The sequence below is a fragment of the Triticum aestivum genome, chromosome 7B (assembly GCF_018294505.1).
Source record: "Triticum aestivum cultivar Chinese Spring chromosome 7B, IWGSC CS RefSeq v2.1, whole genome shotgun sequence".
NCBI lineage: Eukaryota > Viridiplantae > Streptophyta > Magnoliopsida > Poales > Poaceae > Triticum > Triticum aestivum.
In genome coordinates, this window is record NC_057813.1 from 463,789,083 (window position 1) to 463,808,188 (window position 19,106).

At 48.3% G+C, this 19,106-nt stretch overlaps 1 protein-coding gene across 1 annotated transcript; it reads left to right on the forward strand.

Annotated features, from left to right (window-relative positions):
- Positions 1–14,672: 14,672 nt before the first annotated feature.
- Positions 14,673–16,896, forward strand: LOC123159488 (probable inactive leucine-rich repeat receptor kinase XIAO). Its single transcript, XM_044577324.1, has one exon. It carries the CDS (start codon positions 15,150–15,152, stop codon positions 16,410–16,412), a length of 1,263 nt encoding a protein of 420 aa, XP_044433259.1. The 5' UTR covers positions 14,673–15,149; the 3' UTR covers positions 16,413–16,896.
- The last annotated feature ends 2,210 nt before the right edge of the window (positions 16,897–19,106 follow it).

Here is a 19,106-nt window from a genome sequence, read left to right on the forward strand (position 1 = left end):
GACAAAGGAATACAATTTTGATCTAAGAGTAGATCACTGGACAGCGGTCAAGAATATCCTTAGTGAGGACTAAGGAGATGTTTCTCGATTATGGAGGTGATAAAAGAGCCCGTCATAAAAAGTTACAATGATGCAAGATTTTACACCAATCCAGATGACTCTAAGTCTCAATCTGGATACATATTGAAAGTGGGAGCAATTAGCTAGAGTAGCTCCGTGCAGAGCATTGTGGATATAGAATATTTGCAAAATACATATGGCTCTGAATATGACAGACCCGTTGACTAAACTTCTCTCACAAGCAAAACATGATCATACCTTAGTATCCTTTGGGTGTTAATCACATAGCGATGTGAACAAACACTTTGGGTGTTGATCACATGATGATGTGAACTATGGGTATTAATCACATACAGATGTGAATATTGGTGTTAAATCACATGGCGATGTGAACTAGATTATTGACTCTAGTGCAAGTGGGAGACTGAAGGAAATATGCCCTAGAGGCAATAATAAAGTTATTATTTATTTCCTTATTTCATGATAAATGTTTATTATTCATGCTAGAATTGTATTAACCGGAAACATGATACATGTGTGAATACATAGACAAACCTATAGTCACTAGTATGCCTCTACTTGACTAGCTCATTAATCAAAGATGGTTATGTTTCCTAACCATAGACATGTGTTGTCATTTGATTAGTGGGATCACATCATTAGAAGAATGATGTGATTGACACGACCCATTCCGTTATCCTAGCACTTGATCGTTTAGTATACTGCTATTGCTTTCTTCATGACTTATACATGTTCCTGTAACTATGAGAATTATGCAACTCCCGTTTACCGAAGGAACACTTTGGGTACTACCAAACGTCACAACGTAACTGGGTGATTATAAAGGAGTACTACAGGTGTCTCCGAAGGTACATGTTGAGTTGGTGTATTTCGAGATTAGGTTTTGTCACTCCGATCATCGGAGAGGTATCTCTGGGCCCTCTCGGTAATGCACATCATTATAAGCCTTGCAAGCAATGTGACCAATGAGTTGGTTACGAGATGATGCATTACAGAACGAGTAAAGAGACTTTCCGGTAACGAGATTGAACTAGGTATTGGATACCGACGATCAAATCTCGGGCAAGTAACATACCGATGACAAAGGGAACAACGTATGTTGTTATGCGGTTTGACCGATAAAGATCTTCGTAGAATATGTAGGAACCAATATGGGCATCCAGGTCCCACTGTTGGTTATTGACCGAGAATAGTTCTAGGTCATGTCTACATAGTTCTCGAACCCGTAGGGTCCGCACGCTTAACGTTACGATGACAGTTTTATTATGAGTTTATAAGTTTTGATGTACCGAAGTTTGTTCGGAGTCCCGGATGTGATCACGGACATGACGAGGAGTCTCAAAATGGTTGAGACATAAAGATCAATATATTGGAAGCCTATATTTGGACATCGGAATCGTTCCGGGTGAAATCGGCATTTTACTGGAGTACCGGGAGGTTATCGGAACCCCCCGGGGGGTTATTGGGCCTACATGGGCCTCGAGGGAGAAGAGGGAAGGAGCCAGGAGGGGGCCGCGCGCCCCTCTCCCTCCTAGTCCGAATAGGACAAGGGAAGGGGGGCGGCGCCCCCCCTTTCCTTCCCCTCTTCCTCCTCTTTCCCCCCTTCTCCTACTCCTACTTGGAAAGAAGGGAGTGGGACTCCCCCCTTGGCGCGCCCTCCTTGGCCGGCCGCCTCCTTCCCCCTGGCTCCTTTATATACGGGGGCGGGGGGCACCCCATAGACACACAAGTTGATCTATGGATCGTTCCTCAGCCGTGTGCGGTGCCCCCCTCCACCATATTCCACCTCGGTCATATCGTCGCGGAGTTTAGACGAAGCCCTGCCTCGGTAGAGCATCATCATCGTCACCACACCGTCGTGCTGACGGAACTCATCTCCGGAGCTTTGCTGGATCGGAGCACGGATATCGTCATCGAGCTGAACGTGTGCTGAATTCGGAGGCCCCGTACGTTCGGTGCTTGGATCGGTCGGATCGTGAAGACGTACGACTACATCAACCGCGTTGTGCAAACGCTTCCGCTTATGGTCTACGAGGGTACGTGGACGAACACTCTCCCTTCTCGTTGCTATGCCATCACCATGATCTTGCGTGTGCGTAGGAATTTTTTTGAAATTACTACGTTCCCCAACAGCTTATGCAACTAGTGCATGTCAGTCGGTGGAACCTGTCTCACGTAAGCGTACGTGTAAGGTCGGTCCAGGCTGCTTCATCCCACAATACCGTTGAAGCAAGATAAGACTAGTAGCGGCAAGAAAGTTGACAACATCTACGCCCACAACAAATTTGTGTTCTACTCGTGCAATAGAGAACTATGCATAGACCTAGCTCATGATGCCACTGTTGGGGAACGTTGTAGAAAATTAAAAATTTTCCTATGGTTTCACCAAGATCCATCTATGATTTCATCTAAGCAACGAGTGATAGGAGTGCATCTACATACCCTTGTAGATCGCGAGCAGAAGCGTTCAAGAGAACGGGGATGATGGAGTCGTACTCGCCGTGATCCAAATCACCGATGACCAAGTGCTGAATGGACAGCACCTCCGTGTTCAACACACGTGCGGAGCGGATGACGTCTCCTCCTTCTTGATCTGGCAAGGGGTAAGGAGAGGTTGAGGAAGAAGGCTCCAGCAGCAGCACGACGGCGTGGTGGTGGTGGAGATGCAGTACTCCGGCAGGGCTTCGCCAAGCTCTTAACGGAGGAGGAGAGGTGTTGGGAGGGGAGGGGCTGCGCCTTGGATGTGGTGTGCAGCCCTCCCCTCACCCCTCTATTTATAGGGGAAGGGGGAAGGGGGCCGGCCCCTTCTAGATGAGATCTAGAGGGCGGGCGGCGGCCAAGGGAGGGGGCTTGCCCCCCAAGCAAGGGGGGCGCCCCCACTAGTGTTTCCCCCCCCCCCTAACCCTAGGTGCATGGGCCCAAGGGGGGGGCGCCCAGCCCTCCAGGGGCTGGTTCCCTGCCCACTACGGCCCATGAGGCCCTCCGAGAGAGGTGGCCCCTCCCGGTGGACCCCCGGAACCCCTTCAGTAGCCCCGGTACAATACTGATATGCCCCCGAAACTTTTCGGTGACCGTATGACAACTTCCCATATATAAATCTTCACCTCCGGACTATTCCGGAACTCCTCGTGACGTCCGGGATCTCATCCGGGACTCCGAAAACATTCGGTAATCATATACAAGTCTTCCTAATAACCCTAGCGTCACCGAACCTTAAGTGTGTAGACCCTACGGGTTCGGGAATCATGTAGACATGACCGAGACAGCTCTCCAGCCAATAACCAACAACGGGATCTGGATACCCATGTTGGCTCCCACATGTTCCACGATGATTTCATCAGATGAACCACGATGTCGAGGATTCAATCAACCCCGTATACAATTCCCTTTGTCAATCGGTACGTTACTTGCCCGAGACTCGATCGTCGGTATCCCAATACCTCGTTCAGTCTCGTTACCGGCAAGTCACTTTACTCGTACCGTAATTCATGATCCCGTGACCAGACACTTGGTCACTTTGAGCTCATTATGATGATGCATTACCGAGTGGGCCCAGAGATACCTCTCCATCATACAGAGTGACAAATCCCAGTCTCGATCCGTGTCAACCCAACAGACACTTTCGAAGATACCTGTAGTGCACCTTTATAGTCACCCAGTTACGTTGTGACGTTTGGTACACCCAAAGCACTCCTACGGTATCCGGGAGTTACACGATCTCATGGTCTAAGGAAAAGATACTTGACATTGGAAAAGCTCTAGCAAACGAACTACACGATCTTGTGCTATGCTTAGGATTGGGTCTTGTCCATCACATCATTCTCCTAATGATGTGATCCCGTTATCAAAGACATCTAATGTCCATAGTCAGGAAACCATGACTATCTGTTGATCAACGAGCTAGTAAACTAGAGGCTTACTAGGGACATATTATGGTCTATATATTCACACCTGTATTACGATTTCCGGATAATACAATTATAGCATGAATAAAGGCAATTATCATGAACAAGGAAATATAATAATAATCCTTTTATTATTGCCTCTAGGGCATATTTCCAACACTTAATACACTATATGCATGCTGGATAGCGGTCGATGTGTGGAGTAATAGTAGTAGATGCAGGCAGGAGTAGGTCTACTAATCTTGGACATGATGCCTATATAATGATCATTGCCTGGATATTGTCATAGTTATTCGATCTTCTATCAATTGCACAATAGTAATTTGTTTACCCATCGTGTGCTATTTCTTGAGAGAAGCCACTAGTGAAATCTACGGCCCCCGGGTCTCTTTTCCCATCATAAATTTTCATATCTACATTGCTATTTGCCTTTTTCTTTATTTGCATCTTTTATTTTCAGATCTATATTATCAAAAACCCAAAAATACCTAGCCGAATTTTATTTGCCGTTATTCTATTTGCATCTATCAATCTATCTATTTACCAATCGCTTTCCCGAGAGGGGTTCACAACCCCTCTTACGCGCCGGGTTGCAAGTATTTGTTCTTTGTGTGTAGGTACCGTTTACATAGTGTTGTTTGGTTCTCCTACTGGATTGATACCTTTGTTTCATAACTGAGGGAAATACCTACCGTAGCTGTGTTGCATCATCCCTTCCTCTCTGGGGAAATACTGACATAGTTCAAGCGACGTCAGAAAACACCATGACATGTTGTCTTATCCTACACAACATGATCAAAAGAGTATGAGAGGGATATGTGAGGTCACATTGACTGTGAACCTAATGGTTGACTAGTCAGGCTTCACGGGATGCCAAATCGCATTCAAGCATCTCTTGAGGCGTAACAGAAGATTGAAGACCGAACTCCCATCACCAGTTGAAGGATGATCTCATTGACCAGCATTGGCATCTAGTTGGGAGAAGGAATGCTTAAACTGGTTTAAGGTTCATTTATTTTCACTCTAACAATTTATTTGATTGAGTTATTTGTTGCATCTGGATTATTTGTTGTGTTTATATAATTGGTTTGTAATAATATTTATCATATTATGATCATTGTTTGATCTATATTGTTGTAAAAAGTCTAGAAAGAATATATGATGCAATTATAGGTGGGTCATACACACATGAAAATATGCAGGCCGCATTATGGCAACTCTATGTTGGCGCACAACCACCGCAACCTACATACCCATATGGAGTGCACTCCGTGTCCCATATGGCGATCCCAGATATATCGACTCTGCTAGTGTTGCTCTTAAATGGGCTTTTGTATCAGTTATAACAAGGATATGAGCCGATGTGACAATTCTAACTAAGATGAAAATGCTATGAGAAAACAATTTTATTATTTGCAAGGAGGGAACAAGACTTTTGGTTTAAAGGTTTTTTAAAGCCACGGGCTTAGAATACAAACGATTCTTTTTAATATCATTTAATCTTTCGATATAGTCTTTCATTCCGCTATATAAAACAAAGCTCAGACAGACGAACCAGATACAAAGCAGTGAGGAAATCTTCATACAAGTAGGACAAATAAAAACAACAACTAAGATGGTAGCGGAAGGCCACCAAATCAAAGTGCAAGAAAACAAGATTCACCACACCTAATTAATAAGAAATCACGGATACTACTGAACCATAGTGGAAACCACACCGCCTTGGGAAACTACCGAGCATCATTGCGTCGAGAACACCAAGCAGTTTCTGGAGAGGGTCGCCTACCCTCTTGCTCCGGGGCATGGAGCATCGATCATGCCATGAGACTGAGAACGGTGGCAACGTGTAAAATATAGGAGATCATTCAGACCACCCCACGCCAGAGTCGAGGGATTTACATGCCAAGATCAAGGCATGCCCGAAACCATCAGCATGTTGCAACTAGAAGGTACCAAAGCTCCTCAATGATGCCCCAAGAGGGTGACGATGCAACATTCCACCACTGAGTCCGTAAAAAGGGGCTAGGGTTCTAATTCAGAGATCTAGCACAAGGAGGGGACCAACAAAGACGCCCCCTATGGGAAGATACACCCACATGCATCTATGTCGTCAGTGCAAAAGCGAGGAGCTTTTGCTCGGAGCCTCACCCATGCCACCCGCGGTACCAAGGTTGTTGACCCAACCTGATAAGACGGTTTCCACCGCCAGCTCGCCTCCAAATCTAGACTAGGGAGCCACAATGTTGAGGACACAAGAAATTAGGATCACCCGCCATCCCTTCCCTCGATACCCACATAGCCAAAGGGAGATGACACCATTGTTGCAGCACTGCGTGCCGAAAAGCCAAACACGCAGCCTCAGCTGCCGGGGCCGCGGCCTCGGCATACCCTGAGTCTCTGCTCGTCATCATCCTTGCAGCTCACCAACCATGGAGGAAGAACATAAGGCACATCCTTCCACTCCTGGACCGACATCATACACCGAGTCACGATGGATCTGGTGACAAATCACCCACATCGGCGGCCCCATCCAGTTCCTATTGGACCATAGGTTCAACAAAGGGACATGTAGTGTTGAATCAGAACAGGGAACAAGGGCATATGACTTTGTACGGTGACTACTTTGCCCTTGATGCGCTATTGAAAAACTACTTCCAAAGCCGATTTTGATGCATCGACCATTGTTCACGCGCCTCTACGTAGGTGTCTGGGCCTATGATGATTGTGTGAACCTGAAGAAGGATGTCGTTGGCCTCGTTGGGTTCTCAGGTCTCTAGAAGTGCACGACTGCTATGGTGATGCTTGTGTATGGCATAGTCACAGATTCATGGGATGAGTACCTCCAGATGTCTGAGGGCACATGGTTGTAGGCCATGGTTAGATTTGATACTGCAATCGTCAAGGTGTTTGGACCAAAGTACATGAGAGAACCAAATGCCAAATACACATCAATATCGACTCTTGACACTTGGAGAATAAAAGAGGGTATCGAGGTATTCCTTGGATCCCTGGATTGCATACACTGGAAATAGAAGAACTGTCCATATGCTCAACAAGGGCGATACTAGGGCCATCATAAAAACCCCATGATCATTCTTGATGCAGTTGCATCACAAGACTTTTGGATTTGGCACTCTTTGGCATGTCAGGGTCTCACAACGACATCAATGCGCTGCAGCAGTCTCCAATGTTTGTAAGGTTGTGTGCGGGCCAAGCTCACGTGTGCAACTATAACATCAATGGGTAGGACTACAACATGGGATACTATATTTATGATGGTATAAATCCTTTGTGGGCACCTTTGTCAAAAATATATTTATGCCAAGCAGTAACAAAAACACCACTTTGCTTACAGACAAGAAAGTGTCGGAAAGGAAGTGGAGAGGGCATTTCGAGTGCTCCAAGCATGTTTTGCAATTGTTTGCGAACTTGCTAAACAATGGGATGCACAATTATTGTGGGAGGTGATCACATCTTGTGTAATCATACATAACATGATGGTGGAGGATGGGGGTGAGGAAATTGCCATGGTCTGAAATTTTGAAACATGGGGGATCCTATATTTCTTCAAGAGCTGAGTTCGACGACCTTTGCAGATTTTCTCGATCTACATTATTCTTTGGCAAACGGCACCCCGCGAAGACGGCTTAACACTTTATTATTAGCAGCCTAACCAGTGTACAAGGTTAAGTTTAATATGGTCTTTCCTACCTCCTCTTTTCACATGGGAGCTAAGAAGGTAAGAGTTACCCAGACCAACTGCTTAATAAAATCATCTGCTTAGATCTATTATATACTCTTACCTCTCATGTGAAAAGAGGAGGTAAGAGAGACCACATTAAATGCGGGTCGTATGGCCCCTCAGATATAAAAAATGGTTACATTTGGATGTCTGAGAGCATATGCTAGGAGGTCATGGTTAGATTTACTACTACAGTGATCAATGTGTTTGGACCGGAGTACATGAGAGAACCAAATGCCGAAGATATAGCAAGGCTCAAGGTACCTGGATAATTAAGAGGATTTTCAGGTATGCTTGAATCTTTGGATTGCATACGGTGAAAATGGAAGAATTACCCATATGCTTAATAAGGGCAACACCATGTCCATCATGAAACACTAACTATCATTCTTGAAGCAGTTGCATCACAAACCTTTGGATTTGGCACTCTTTCTTTGGCAATGTTAGGGTCTCACAATGGCATCAACATGATGGAGCAGTTTTCCATTGTTTGCAAGGTTCTGTGAGGGCCAAGCTCATGCGTGCAACTACATCATCAATAGGCATAACTACAACATAGGGTATTATACCATCAGTTTGTGTAGAAGGATGTGAAGTGAGCATTTGGAGTGCTCCAATTTTGTTTTGCATTTGTTCGTGAACCTGCTAAAAAACTGAATGCAGAGACATTGTCGGAGACGATGTCAGTTTGTGTGATCATGCATAACATGGTTGTGGAGGTCTCACAAAAGAAAACATGGATGTGGAGGATGACGGTGAGGAGTTCACCATGGCGTGGAATTTCAAAACATGGGGCATCCTATACAGCTTCCAAAGCATATCCAACCACGTTCGCCGATTTTCTCCAACTGCACCATCAGATTCACAATTCACAAATTCATGCACAACGTGAGGATGATTTGATCGAGCGTTTGTGGACGTTTCAAATGGATAATTAGAACACGTGCTTGAATAAATTAAATTAAATTTGAACTTTTTTATTTCAAAACTTTATGTTTGGAATATTTGATTGTTGCCCCATTTGAATATTTATCTTTGAGTTATTGATGCACCGTGATATTTATCTTTCATTATCTTTGATATTCTTTTCCTATGATTCAGTTTTTGTTTTTGAGAACTTCCTATGATTCAGTTAGACAAGCATTAGTTATTAGAACAAGTAAAATCCCGTAGAAATCCAGTTAGCCTGATGTTGCATTTCTATGTAACGACCTGGGCTCTGCCCACGAGGTGTGCGTGAGTGGCCTGCTGGGCTAGCCCACTGTGGCCTGTAGTGATATCTACTTATAGGCTAGTGTGAGGAGAGGAGGACATCAAACTATAAACTGAATATCGTTATTCCTAATCCCAAGCCTTCCTCTGAGCTTCTTCTTCCTCTCCAAGATATTTCCCCTCTGTCTCCACCTACCACATCCTGGCGTGATGCAAGGAGTTGCTGCGATCCCGTAGCATCTGGTACTCAGAGCCCAAATCGATCCGCGTCCTCTGATCCAAGAAATTTTTCGCGATCTTCAAATCAATCCATCGATCAGCTCCTAATTCCGGGCAAAAGGTGCGGATCCCCTTGGGTGATTCTGCGAAAAACACTCCGGTGTACCTGCGTCGGGTTGAGCAGATCGATCGGCAGCAACGGCGTGCTCCAACAAACCGACCCTCTCTGCGCGGATGGCGACGACAGAGCTCTCCCTGGCGGATCTGCAGAAATTGGTGCAGGCCACGATCCAGCAGAGCAAGGCGGTCTCAGATGCGGGGACGACCACATCGGAGAGGGTGACCGAGCTCCAGGACTCGCTCGACCAGTACGCATCCTCGTCCGCCAAGGCATTCGATGCGCTGGCGCAGACAACCACGGCCGCGCTGGGCCGTACGGAGGCCACCCTCGGCCGCGTCCTCGTCGCCAGCAATTCACTTGACGCAGCGATGGCGGAGATGAAGCGCGCGCTGGATGGAGTGGTACATCGAGTGGACCAGTTAGAGAGAGCTCCAGCAACAAGCCCTGCACCACCACCACCACCACCACCGCAACGCTTCGGGCCGCTACGCACGGAGGGACAGAGCAGCCTGCAAGCGCCGCAGGCGACGGATCTGCGGGGGCCTCGTCAGAATCGTCCCGAACCACACGCTGGTGAGCTATCTCAGACCCGACCCGCGGCCAGCGAGTATTTCTCGGATGATCAGGAAGATGCAGATCCCTCCACGGAGTGCGGGCACCGATCGCATCACAACAGATACAGACCACGCATTCCTCGGTCTGAATTTCCTAAGTTTGATGGGGAGGATCCTAAATGGTGGAAACAGCAGTGTGAGAAGTACTTCCGGATGTACAACGTGCAGCAGGATTTATGGGTCGATTTTGCAACAATGCATTTTGCAGGCAATGCAGCGCGTTGGCTTCAGACTTACGAAGCCATGCACACAGTTGACAGTTGGGCAGCCTTGTGTGTTGCAGTGTTTGCCAAATTCAATAGAAACAAATACACCAGAGACATTGATATATTCTTCACCCTAAAACAGACTGACACAGTGGATGAGTATGCCCACCTCTTTGAAGAGCACATGCACAAGATGCTGGTCTATAATCAATCTTATGATGAGACATTCTTCATCAACCGTTTTGTTCAAGGTCTTAAACCAGGAATAAGAGCACCTGTGAAGCTGCAGCAGCCAAGCACAGTGGATTTGGCTTACTCTCTGGCACAAACACAAGAAGCACTCCTGGTCGAAGACACATCTAAATTCAGCAAGAAGTGGGAGCCACGGTTCAGTTCCAAACCATATGTGCATCAGGGTATAATGGGCGCCTCACCAGCTGACAAACGGTCAGAAGAGCAAGCTAAGGTGCCGGACAAAGTTGACACACTCAGAGCTCAGCGTAGGGCAAGAGGAGAATGTTTTAAGTGTGGGGGAAAAATATGGCCCGGGACACAAATGCCCCAGCAAGGTGCAATTACATGTGATGGAAGAATTGTGGGATGCATTGTAGGTGTCTGAATCAGCTTCTAGTGAGTCTGACAACGAGCAAATGGTCTCTCCACCTGCAGATAAGGACTGACGATTGTATGAAACTGTCAGTGCAAGCAGCCACAGGCACATCTTCTAAAGAGAGTATTAAGTTGCAAGGCATGGTGGGAAAACGTTAGCTCTTAATATTGGTAGACTCAGGCAGTTCTACCAACTTCATTAGAGCTGATTTGGCAAAAGAACTCAAGTGCACAACTGAAGAAATCCCTGCAGCAACTGTAACTGTGGCAAATGGAGGCACTCTGCTCTGTAATACTCAAGTGCCAAACCTACAGTGGTTTTGTCAAGGAAACACCTTCAATACTCAGTTCAAAGTGCTTCCCTTAGGCACTTATGATATCATATTAGGAATGCAGTGGCTGGAAACAATGAGTCCTATGTGGGTTGACTGGAGAAAGAAGGTCATGAGGTTTAAGTACCAAGGAGCAAGAATCACACTCAGAGGAGTTAAAGATAAACTCAACTCCTGCACAACTATTTCTGGAAAACACTTACAAGGCCTCCTCAACACTGGAGCAGTTGAGCAAGTAATCCACCTTTGTCATATGGCAGAGAAACCTATGTCAGAAACCTGCATTCCACCTGAAGTTCAGCCACTTCTTGACAAGCATCAGCAATTGTTCACTACTCCTGACTCCCTTCCTCCCCATACGGAATTTGACCATAAGATACCTCTGTTACCTGGAGCAAAACCTGTGAATGTTAAACCATACAGGTATAATCCCATGCAAAAACAGGAGATAGAAACACAAGTGACCACCATGCTTAATCAGGGAGTTATACAGCATAGCACCAGTTCCTTTGCTTCCCCTGTGCTGCTGGTCAGAAAGAAAGATGGCACCTGGAGATTCTGTGTAGATTATAGAATGCTCAACTCAGTTACAGTGCAACATAAATATCCCATGCCTGTTGTGGAGGAACTGCTGGACGAATTAGCAGGAGCAAAATACTTCACAAAGTTGGATTTGAGAGATGGCTATCATCAGATCAGATTGGTTGCGGGAGAGGAACACAAAACGGCTTTCAAAACCCATCATGGCCTGTATGAATTCAAAGTCATGCCATTTGGGTTAACCAATGCCCCTGCAACTTTTCAAGCTGCCATGAATATACTGTTTGCACTGTTACTGAGAAAATGTGTCCTAGTTTTTATGGATGATATCCTTATATATAGTACAACTTTGGAAGAGCACCTGCAACACTTGGAACAAGTCTTCACCATTTTGCATGAAAACCAACTATATGTCAAGCCGAGCAAGTGTTATTTTGCCCGGCAGGAGTTGGAATACCTGGGTCATGTCATCAGTGCAGCAGGAGTTCAGACGGACCCTGCTAAAATCTCCGCTGTCAGAGATTGGCCAGTACCAACAAATGTGAAGCAAGTGAGAGGGTTTCTAGGCCTTACTAGATATTATAGAAGGTTCATTAAACACTATGGAATTATCAGCAGGAGCCTCTCTGATTTGCTCAAAAAGGATGCAGTGTTCACCTGGACACCTACTACAGAAGCTGCATTTCAGAGCCTGAAAACTGCCTTAGCTCAAGCTCGTGTACTAGCTCTGCCTGATTTCAAGAAAACCTTCATGATTGAAACTGACGCCAGCAACAATGGAATTGGGGCAGTATTAATGCAAGAAGGGCACCACATTTCCTATCTAAGCAAAGCACTGGGCCCCAAGGCTCAAGCACTCTCCACCTATGAGAAAGAGTGTTTAGCTGTCATTCTTGCTGTAGATAAATGGAGAAGATATCTGCAGCATGCCCCATTTACATTGGCAACAGACCATAGGAGTCTGACACACTTGCAAGATCAAAAAATCAGTAGTCCTATGCAACAAAAAGCACTATTGAAGTTGCTGGGCCTGAGGTATAATATACTATACAAAAAAGGACAGTAAAATACAGCAGCTGATGCTCTCTCAAGATCACCTTCTCCTAGTGAGCTGCATACAATTTCCTTCTGCACACCTAAGTGGCTGGCTGTGGTCTCTGAAGGATATCAGCAACATGAGGAAGACAAACAATTGCTTCAAGAACTAGCTCTCTCGGGCTCAAATGACAAGGGATATGTGTTACATCAAGGTATCATCAGATACAAGGACAGAGTGTGGTTAGGTCATAACACTGAGGCTCACAAAGCAATTATGTTATCCTTACATGATAGTGGAGTGGGAGGTCACTCAGGGTTCCAGGGTACTTACCAAAGGATTAAAGCCTTGTTTGCCTGGCCTGCTATGAAGCAAGATATTCAGAGCTATGTGAAAGAGTGCACTGTGTGTCAACAAGCAAAAGATGAACATATTAGGAAACCTGGCTTGCTCAGCCCTCTGCCAGTGCCTAAAGAAGCATGGAACTTGGTTACTATGGATTTTATTGGAGGCCTGCCCAAGAGCAAAAAATTTGACACTATTTTGGTGGTCATTGACAAGTTTAGCAAGTATGGCCATTTCCTCCCTCTGGCTCATCCATTCACTGCTCTCCAAGTAGCACAACTTTAATTGGACAATGTGTACAAACTCCACGGCCTTCCTATGGTGATAGTCACCGATCGAGATCCTATCTTCACAAGCACTTTGTGGCAAGAGCTGTGCAAATTAACTGACACAAAAATGAATATGAGTTCTGCAAGTCATCCAGAAACTGATGGTCAGTCTGAGAAACTCAACCAGTGTTTGGAAACATTTCTCCAATGCATGGTACACTCTGCCCCAAAGAAATGGGCTTATTGGCTGCCACAAGCAGAGTACTGGTACAACACTAACTACCACTCAGCGCTGGGCAAAACACCATTTCAAGTCCTCTATGGATATCAACCCAGACACTTGGGTGTTGCAAATCTTCAGAGCTCGCTATCATCTGATCTGTCAGGCTGGTTGGCAAAACGTAACCTGATGCAAGGCCTGATCAGAGAGCACCTGTTGCGTGCTCAACAGCGCATGAAAGCACAAGAGGATAAACACCGGTCAGATCCGCAGTTTGCAGTAGGGGAATGGGCATACCTAAAACTTCAGCCCTATGTGCAACAGCCAGTAGTCCGAAGATCCAATCACAAGCTCGGATTCAAATACTTTGGCCCTTACCAGATTTTGAAAAAAGTGGGTGAAGTGGATTACCGTCTTGCCCTGCCAGCGTCCAGCAAAATACATCCAGTGGTCCACGTCTCGCTGTTGAAACCAGCACAGCCTCCAGTGCAGAATGACAGCACCACTGATCTGGCTGCCCTTCAAATCTCAACACCGCTGAATCCGGCTCAGGTATTATAGTCTCGTTTGGTGCAGGTAGGCGGACACACTAGGGTGCAAGTCAAGATTGCTTGGCGCGGCCTTCCTCTCTCGATGGCAACCTGGGAGTGGGCTTCACTGCTGGCACCAGCGACAACGGCAAGATGATGAACAGTACGAGGGCGTCCTGGTTCTCAAGGGGAGGGGCATCTAATGACCTGGGCTGTGCCCACGAGGTGTGCGTGAGTGGCCTGCTGGGCCGGCCCACTGTGGCCTGTAATGATATCTACTTATAGGCTAGTGTGAGGAGAGGAGGACATCGAACTGTAAACTGAATATCGTTATTCCTAATCCCAAGCCTTCCTCTGAGCTTTTTCTTCCTCTCCAAGCTATTTCCCCTTTGTCTCCACCTACCACATCCTAGCGTGACGCAAGGAGTTGCTGCGATGCCGTGGCATTCTATGTGTTCATTTTCCATTCTGCGCTCCCGAGTCCTCGAACGTGGCTATGAATGCCGGCACTGTGGAAGCACGACGCAAATCTGCATCACACACTCGACCAGCGCGGCTGTGCAGCCACGCTAAATAATTGATTACCGTTCTACAGTGCGCAGCGCACAGCGCACGGTAGGAGCGGAATACTTTGCGAATACGCAAAACCGGCATAGGAGCGAGGCATAATTGCTCCAACCCATGAATGATGACCAGACCCAGACCCAGAGGTAGTAGTAGCAGTAGCAGTACATCCAAAGACATACTCATACCCGCGCCGTACGGCGGTGTAGGTGACCGGACCGGGAGGTACGCCCCGTCTCCGCCTCCGACACCGGTCACAGCTCACAGGGCTCAGCAGCAGGCCTTTATCCCACCCTGACCATGGTGGTACACCCACCGACCGCGGGGTAAAGAAAGTGCCAGGCTAATCCGCTGTTCATTCTTAAACCCAACCCAACCCCAGATCCTGATCCCACTCGCTCGCTGCCGTGTCCTCTCCTCCTCGTGCTCTCCCCCACCACCACCATCCACCACACACTCCTCTCACTCTCGCTCTCGCTCGCTTCGCCAGTTCGCTCGCGCTTCGCTTCACTCCACTCCCCAGTGGACTCCATTTTCCAACACCCCGCCTGCCTCAGAGGCTCAGAGCTCGCTTGTCCGCTTCGCAGCGGCCGAGGCGGCGCACATGGCGCTGCCCCCTCTCCTCCTGCTCCAGCTGCTCTGCCTCCTGCTCGGCGCGCGCGCGGCGCTGCACGAGCGGGACGCGGCGGCGCTCCGGGACGTGCGGGCCGGCCTGCGGGACCTGCCGGGGTCGCGCTTCTTCGAGTCCTGGGACGACGGCGCGTCCGCCCCGTGCGCCTACGCCGGCGTCGTGTGCGCGCCCGACGAGGACGACCCGTCCGGCGCGCTCCTCCGCGTGTCGGTGCTCACGCTCGGCACCGGCCTCTCCGACTCCCCCGGCCTGGCCGGCAGCGTCCCGGCCTCGCTCGCCAGCCTCACCGCGCTCACCGACCTCGTCCTCTACCCGGGGCGCGTGGGCGGCTCCATCCCGGAGGACATTGGGTCGGGCCTCCGGCGCCTCAGGCTGCTCTCGCTGTCCGGGAACCAGCTCACCGGGCCCGTGCCCGAGTCCCTGGCGGGGCTGCCGGAACTGCACACGCTCGACCTCGGCAACAACCGCCTCGAGGGCGCCATTCCCTCCGGGCTGCTGCTGCCGTCGTCCCCGAGCCTCAAGGTGCTCATCCTGGCCAACAATGTCGGCCTCTCCGGCCAGATTCCCGACCAATTTCCCAGCTCGCAGCTGTTCCACGTCGACCTGAGCCGGAACGCGATTACCGGCACGCTCCCGCCGCTGCCGCCGACGCTCCGGTACTTCTCCGTGGCCGGGAACTCGATGGAGGGGAGCCTCGACGAAGCCTTCGCAGGCAACGGCCAGGGCCCAGCCGACCTGGCCTTCCTCGACCTGTCGATGAACGACTTCTCCGGCTCGATCCCGCCGCAGGTGTTCGCGCTCCCGAGCGCGTCGTCGTTGCTCCTGTCCCGCAACAACTTCACGGGGTCGCTGGCCGTGCCGGCGGCGCCCGCGTCGGCGACGCCGCCGTGGTCGGTGGTGGACGTCAGCCACAACGGCCTCACGGGCGAGGTCCCGGAGGCGCTGGCGGCGGCGGGGAGCCTGTACGTGAACAACAACAAGATCTCCGGGGAGGTCCCGGAGGCGGTGGCCCGCAGCGTGTTCGACGGGCGCATGACGACCTTCTACGCGCAGCACAACTTCCTGACGGGGTTCCCGGTGCCGCCGACGCCGCTGCCGGACTCCGCGGCGCTGTGCCTCTCCTACAACTGCATGGACCTCCCCTCCGCCTCCGCGGCCGACGGGTGCCCCACGATCGGTGGCCCCCTGGAGTCCAGGCCCGCGGACCAGTGCCGGAGCAGCGGAGGCGACGGCTGAGCCGCCGACGCCCCGTGGGCTGACAGGTGGGGCTCGGTCGTCTCCGGCTCCCGCGCGGCACGGGCGGGTCACCCTCACCCACCGGGTTCACGCATTTTGGTTTGTCCGGCTGGTTGTTTGGGCCGTGGTTTTTCATGTGATTTGGGTTTGAATTTATCCGTCGTCGGGCGCGCAACGGTCACGCGGCGACGAGGTTGGGTTGGTGTTTGTGCGTGTGCGTGTGTGCTGTTACTCACTCACCGGTTTGGGAGTGTACGTTGCGTCCAAAAGGAATCCGTGGCGGCCTCGGCAGGGCAGTAATGCCAATTTAAGCATTTCGGCCCATGCCCCGCCTACCGCAAGAGGACAACCTAATGTTGGCGTTGCTGCTATGTATAGATAGCTGGCTGCCTTGGCTGACTGCACTAGTTTTTCTCAGACGTTCAAGTCGAAATGTTGCTGTGTTTTCTTTCAATAGGTTCTGGGCCATACAGTCGTACTATTATTTGTTGACGTGCAACTGGCTATAGCTTTCTTTTGCTGGACAAACGTGGCACCATTATTTGTTTATGCAGAGGCTACAGGAAAAAAATTGTGGCAATCATTGCTCAAAATGACCCCTCTGACAGTATGCGACCCTTCAAGATGACTGTGTGGCCTTCAGCGACGCACTGATGTTTTACCGTTTGGCCTATTGAATTTTACGGGAACCCGGGATAGAAACTGTTCGGTTGCAATATAGAAAAATGCAAATAATAACAATAATCCTAGTACCAAGATTAGGTGTATTTCACATAAACAAAGGAAAAAAAACAAGAGATCAGACTCAATGTATTTTTCTTCTTCTATGGGACTGCATACAAAGTCATTGAAAGATTCGTATACATTGTAATCCAACAAACCAAATTTGATTTTTGGGAAGGGAAAAGAAACTGTTATAGGATCCGCCATGTTTCTGAGAAGTTACTCGTTGGCATTTTCGTCATGTCAGCCTACAAATAAGGTTATCACCAATTACAAAGGAAAAGAGGTGGTGGCTGGTTTTGGTACAAGTAATACTGTTGTGAGGTCCAGAGAGGTGTGGCAGCCGCCTCCTTTTGGCCACATCAAGATCAATGTCGATGCAAGTTTTGTGGAGAGTTTAAGTGCCGCGAGCGTTGGGGTGGTGGCCAGGAGTTGTACGGGTGATATTATTGTCTTATCTTGGGACTTCATTGGGTTATGCTCTGGTGTGGATGAAGCGGAGCTTCGAGCATGCCTAGCTGAGCTTTATATCGGTATTTCTCTTAACATGCCTATTATTTTGGAAACTGATTGTGCGTTCGTGGCTTCTTTCCTAGCAAATGAAAGTTGTGACAGATCCTCGCTCATAGACCTCAAGAAGGAAGCACTTAGCATCATCAGACTTCTGGGAAACTTCAAGTTGTCAAAAATAAACAGAAGGGCCAATTCAGTAGCACATGAGATTGCTAAATTTAGTTTCAATAATAGATGTGATGGTTTTCTTTTTAATAATTTTCCGCCCCGTGTGGCGCATGCTGTTATGAACGATTGTAACGGCGTTTTAATTAATTAATATATGGACGGGTGTTTTTCAAAAAAAAAACCAAACATGAGATATGTAAAAAAGATTCTAAGGAATAAATTCTTCAAAATCCATATAAAATTCATTTGAACCAAACAAGTCGTTACCATATGCTTTTAGAAATTAAATCACATGAATAGGTGAATTTTAATAGCATCTGATTCTAGAATGGGCAAATTTTTATCATCTTACTGGTGCCCTTACATAGATTTTACAAAACAAATCACACATATTAGTGAATTTTATTATGCTTTTGAAAAAGGATCCATATATTAATTATTAAATAATGGTTTTGGGAGGTTTGTATTTTCATAGGGGTCCTTATACTAATCAGGGGCCATACATTAATTATTAATCTTACTAGAGAGTAGTGCTCCACCCTGCGTAAAGTTTTCGGAGGTTTCCAAATTTTGTATTTAAAAATGAATTTTGATTTATTTTCTTAGTCAAAGCGGAACTGCGTTTCCTATTAATGTCATCTTTAACTTAAGATTGAGTTGCATTGAACTTTTGGTACATGTCTTTATTTGTGTGTCTTTCACTAGATAATTGCTCATGTTGCAACGGATGGATAAATATTCTATTATGATAAATATTTGCTACCATCAGTGATAGTTACCACCACTTGCATTTTGTATATGAGTAAAATGCATCACTGGCGGCGGCCTCGGATAGCGATGCAACGGTGGCTCTATGGGGCAGAGTCGCGGTTGTGCATTGTTTCGGTGGCGGCTTGGTGATGCGTGGGTAGCGAGGTCGTCGGCCTGGTCGATGCGCCCTAGAGGGGGCGATTTGACTGTACGTCGGGGCGGCGGCCCCGGATGTGGTGCGACGTTCATGGTCTGCGGGCGGTTGCCCTGAGCAGTAAGGGCTGCGGGCAGCTGGGTTGTGCGGCGTTGCTGCTCGAGGGGAGCGGTGGTATGTCGGGGCGGCGGCCCCGGAAGGTGGTGCCGGTTGATTGCGCTGGGCGCGACGGAGCGGTGGATGTCGGGGCGGCGGCCCCGAGAGAATCACTGTGGCGGCCAGACTTCTGTGGCAACGATGATGGTGGGAGCGATGTCGGCGACGTGGCAATGGTTGCGATAGTCGGCTCTTCTCCGGCGTGTCCACGGTATTGCCTCGGTTTGTTT

What these genes read in the sequence shown, in the direction of transcription:
- LOC123159488 (XM_044577324.1), top strand. Translation starts at nt 15,150, where the DNA reads ATGGCGCTGCCCCCTCTCCTCCTGCTCCAGCTGCTCTGCCTCCTGCTC.